A 5,335-nucleotide genomic window follows, 5' to 3' on the forward strand; every position below is an offset into this window, starting at 1 on the left:
AAAATTACAAAATTACAGTTGTCGGTCCGTTCACCTTTGATTTTAAAAGGTCTGTGCCCGAATGTGGAAGAAATGCAAATACCAAGTGCGGAGTGCGATTGCTATCAGTCGCATGCCGTAGGTGCGCTCAAACTCTTTTTTAACGAAAGAGAATTCACAATTACAAAATTACAGTGGTGGATGCTTTGAGTCTTAATTTTAAAATATTTGCGCAAGACTGTGTGAAAATATAAAGACCGAGCGCGAAGCGCGAGGTAAATATATAATCGAACGCGAAAGCGCGAGAATCAACAGTTGTGCGCCCTAGGTGCGCTCAAACTTGCGAGCCACACGCACAGCGCACGCCGAGAGTGTGCCCTCGTCGCGGGCAGTTTTTTCAACCTCATTTTGATAACGAATTTTATAAAAATTGATTCTACCTATAATAGTCGTGTTACTTAAGGTGTGTACTTAAGGTCGTTCAAGTTTCCCACCGAAAAAATATGCTTTCTATAACATTAATTAATTTACACTAACATTAAGAAATATTATAATTAGATATAAAAAATATTAATTTAGGTCAATAAATTAATCGTAGTTGTATTTTTGGTCACAAGATACATTATGAATAACTTACAAGCTTAATACCAAAAAACGTATAAATCCCTAAATGTGGAACAGAAGTTCTAACTCATATTGATTAACTTTCCATACAGAAATTGATTAGATTTATGATCTGGATACAGCTTATTCAGAATTGTAAATATTTCTGGAAATATTTTTGATTGTATAAAAAAATAATATTTCATAGAATTATTAAAATATTATATTGATAACTTCTTTTCTAATAATATATCATATTTAATAACACCAAGTTATTTTGTTTTACTATATAAATTGCTATCCAACAGGTATTCTTTGTTCTACGTAAGAAGAATAACCAAGTATCTTTTTTGCACGTTTATCATCACACGATAACTGCTTTCTTTTCCTGGTGCTATTTGAAGCTGCTCCCAGGTGAACAAGGAATTGTTATAGGAATATTGAACTCTATTGTTCACATAGTCATGTACTCCTATTATTTGATTGCTGCCCTTGGACCCGAGTACAGAAAATACCTTTGGTGGAAGAAATACATGACTGGCATTCAATTGGTAAGATTCTCTAATATTTAAAAATGATTTTAAATTTTTTATTTCAGTGATTATTATTTTCTTTTTAATTAATAGAAAAAAACATTTTAGATTTTATTCTAATCATTTGATATATTATGGAACGAAATCAAAAGTATATCTGCCTAAAAAAAAGTGTTGTAACAGCATCGCCCGCATATGGTTGTCAAAATATTTGAACCATCAATTTTGTAATTTAAAATTTTCAAATAAATAATTTTGTTTCATGATAAAATTTTGTCCCAAATGTTTTTATCCATGAATAATAAAAAAGAACATTTTAATTGTGAATAATTTTTTACTTTTAAAAACTTATAATATCTTAATTTACATCATGTATCCACTGTCGATACCGGTAAACAAAATTCTCGGCACCAACAGTAACATTCCGGGGATAATTTAAATAGATTTAAGATTTATTTTAAAAGATTAATTTTAAGTTTTTAAGATTTCAAAGAAAGCTACTTATGAATTTGAAAAGGTTTGAAGAAAATAAAAAATAAAATTCTCAAAATTCCTGGGAGAATTTTTTATGATTTTTTATATCAACAAATTAATTTAAAGAGAAAATTAAAAAGATTTCAAACTATTTTCTAAATTTTTGATGAAAAATAAATATTTCAAGGTAAATTTTTCAAATTTTTCAAGATTATAAAATTTTTAAAAATTGAGTTAGCTTAAAGAGATATTTATAAGTTCTAAAAAGATATGAAAACAATTTGAAACTTGAAAATATGTAAAAACCTGTTTTAAACGGTTTAAGAAAATAACGAACTTTTCTTAATTTTAAGAAAAGTTTGTTATTTTTTAAATTTACAAATAGAATGTCCAAAGATGTTTATTAGAAAATTTGTTTTTGTTCGAGGATGCAACTACTTTGTTCAAAATTGCTCTTTTGTTTCTCGGAAATTTACATATTGACTTAAAAATTTGACTTTTTTGGCAGAAAATTAATCTTCTTGGTTGAAAATTAATATGTTTTGGTTAAAATTTCAATATTTTATTTGAAATTGGTCTTTTTGGGATAAATTCAATTGTTTTCAATGAAAAAGTAACGTTTTTTAAAATTCATTATTTGGTTAAAGATCAAAAATTTTAGTTGGAAATAACTGTTTCGGGTGAGAATTCAACTATGTTGTTAAAAATTCATCTTTTCGGATAAATTCAACTATTTTAGAATGAAAATAAAAATATTTTTCGGTTGGAAATTCAAATTTTTTTTCTTAGATTAACTTTACGTGGACATTTTTATTTGAAGCGTTTAAAATCTTCAAAAGCCTTTTGTATTTTCTCAAAAATCTTGGGAAAATCTGCACGCGCACATAGCTCTTGTAATAATATAATCGCGTCCTTCAACTTGTGTTTTTATAATCACTATTCAATAGCTCATATAATCAAAAAGTAAATTTACTTGTCACACATTTCAATTGAAATTCTTGCTAGATGCATTAACGTATTAGCATCTCTTTGAATTACACATTGAGCAAATTATAAATTTATTTCCGCTCTCAAGTTAAGACGTTAATTTTTCTTTATTGTTCTTTTATTAGAAATATCAACAATTGTTACAAGCACATATAATCATTTTATCATCAAAACGTATTTTTCGAAATGGTAAAGTGTCAATGAAAAATAAGAAGCATTTGGTTTTATTCTAAAAGAAATTCAATTCGAACATTCCAAATCATATTTAAATTAAAAACTTCTCTTTTTCAGGTACAATTTGGAATGATGCTCAGTTACTTGATGTTTATTTTGGCCATGGATTGCTCCATGCCAAAAGCTCTTACCTACTTTTTCGCCACCCATGTAGTCATTTTCATGTATCTTTTCGCCGACTTTTATAGAAAAACTTACAAGAAGAAACAAATTTAAAAAAGGCGTTCTTCATGCGCTCGAAAGGCGCGAATGTGATTTGTATATTTGTATTTTTAAAAGTGAGTGAGAGACTGAACGAAAGGAAAAGAGAGAAAGGTTATAAATAATTGAGAGGGCGAGTAAATGTCATAGTCGACTTTAAAAATGTTGAACTTGTTATTGAAAAACTGTCTGTTCGAGAATGTAATTCTAAATAACAAAAGTGTTCATTGTAATAATGTACATTCTCTGAAACGAAACAAATCTAAGAGAAACCTTATATTTTTTAAACGTGTCTTTTATTAATTAAGTGACGGCCTTTTACAGAATACAGAATTACTATTGAATTCTTCATCGTATTGTGATTGATATTCCAGACAAGAATATTAAATTATCGGAAATAGACAAAATAATGTATAATAAAGTATTGTTTTTAAGAACCTCTTTTGTTTATTTGTCCGTGGGATTTAATTTTGTAAGTAAAGCATCGAAATGCATACTTCACACTCTATCTCCTATTTTTCTCTTCACCCCTTTTTTTGAAAAATTCCTCTTTTTTCTCCTATTTTTAAAAAACATCCCCATCTTTCTTTCCTCCCCTTAAATGCGAACTAAATTAATAAAACCCAATACAAAATCTAACTATTTTTTCGTTAAAGTAAATGATTTTTAATCTAAAAGTCTACTAATATATTTGTGGTTCAGCAATCAGACATTTTGTTTAAAACTATTTGGTTGAAGATATACCTATTTTTTTAAATTTTTGTTTTTGTTTCAAATGAAGTTTCTTAACTAAAGATTTAATGGCAATTCAACTACTTGTTTGAAAGTTGAAATACTTTGTTAAGCATTCATTTTATTGATTGAAAATTTTAATGGTTTATTGAAAATTGGTTCTTTTGGGTGGAAATTTTTTTTACCTAAAAAATTAAGTTTCACCATTGGTACAAAATCAAACGTTGCTAGTTGAAAATTCAATACTTTGGATAAAAATTTATGTATTTTGTTGTAAATTCTCCTTTTTTGTTAGAAAATGAATCTGTTGTTGAAAATTTAACTAATTTATCAGAAATTTTTTTTTGTAATTACATTTTTTTACTGCAAATTTTATTATTCCATTTTTGTTTAAAAATATTTTTTTTTTTAGTTTAAAATTTAAACGTTTATTTAAAAATTAATTATTATATGAGAATTCTAAAGTTAAAAATATACTTTTTGTTGGAAATTCTATTATTTTCATAGAAAATTCAATTCTTTTCTTGAAATTTAAAGTTTTGGTTGAAAATTGACGTTGTCCGGCTCAAAATAAATATTTGAATATTGCATATTTTGTTAGAAATTAATTTTTTTCGTTAAAGAATCATCATTTTAGTTGAAAATTCAACCGTTTTTTTAAATTTATTTTATTTCAAGTTTAACTTTTTAGCCGAAGATTCATTTTTGCAGGTTGAATATTCAACTACTTTGTCAAAAAGTCACTATTTTTGTTCTAAAATTTAACTGCTTTGTAGAAAACTCGTCTTTTTTAATTCAAAATTTACCTCTTTGGTTTAAAATTTCACTGCTTTCTTAAAAATTAGCTTTTATTTGTATTTGATATTAATTTATTTTTCTAAAAATTCAATGGATGATTCAACTTTTTTTTTTAATGTAACTGTTTGTCGTTGACATTAATTCATTTTATTTGAAACTTCGTCTTTGAAGGTTGAAACTTTCACTATTTGATAACAAATTAATCTGTTTTTCTTGAAATGCATGATTGCAAATGCAGCTGTTTGTTCTGAAATTAATCTATTTGTTTGTTAAAAATTCAACTATTTTTTTGGAAATTGATTTTTTTGGTTAAAAGTTAACGGTTTTCTGAAGCCCAGTGGCCTTCGCAGACACTTTACGCCCGCTATTCATGTCCTGCACCACGCAAGTGGGACACTCGGAATAAGCGGTGATATTATATGATGTAAATTGAAGTAGTTTTTCTTTGAACCCTTTCATCATAAAATATTTACGAAAGGGAACAGGAGAAAATAGTCAAAGAAAAAGGGGGAAAGGTGCAAATGGATACGTGAAAAGAAAAAGGGAAAGGGAAAAATAGAGAAAAAGGGTGAAGGGAACGGGGGAAGGTTGAAAAGGGAAAGGTTAAAAGGGAAAAGGAAAATAGAAAAAGGAAAAAAGAAACTAAAGAACCGAAAAGAGTGAAAAGGGAAAGGAAAAGGGGAACAGAGAAGAATAAAAGAGGAAAGGTGAGAATAGGTAAACGAACAAGGGTAAAGGGAACGGCGAAATGAACAAAAAGTGAAGAGGGAAAGGGGAAACGGTGAAGGAGAAAA

The 5,335-nt window shown here is 27.5% G+C and overlaps 1 protein-coding gene across 2 annotated transcripts in view; it reads left to right on the forward strand.

Moving 5' to 3' along the window:
- Positions 1 to 3,445, forward strand: part of LOC117170212 (elongation of very long chain fatty acids protein AAEL008004) — a 12,957-nt gene extending 9,512 nt beyond the window's left edge. For both annotated transcript variants that reach the window (XM_033356825.1, XM_033356826.1), the window contains exons 6-7: positions 891 to 1,133; positions 2,868 to 3,445. In XM_033356825.1, the coding sequence (XP_033212716.1) occupies positions 891 to 1,133; positions 2,868 to 3,026 (402 nt within the window). In that variant the 3' untranslated portion in view covers positions 3,027 to 3,445. The remainder of the gene's footprint in view (positions 1 to 890; positions 1,134 to 2,867) is intronic.
- The last annotated feature ends 1,890 nt before the right edge of the window (positions 3,446 to 5,335 follow it).

Source organism: Belonocnema kinseyi, chromosome 3 (genome assembly GCF_010883055.1).
Source record: "Belonocnema kinseyi isolate 2016_QV_RU_SX_M_011 chromosome 3, B_treatae_v1, whole genome shotgun sequence".
NCBI classification, from domain to species: domain Eukaryota; kingdom Metazoa; phylum Arthropoda; class Insecta; order Hymenoptera; family Cynipidae; genus Belonocnema; species Belonocnema kinseyi.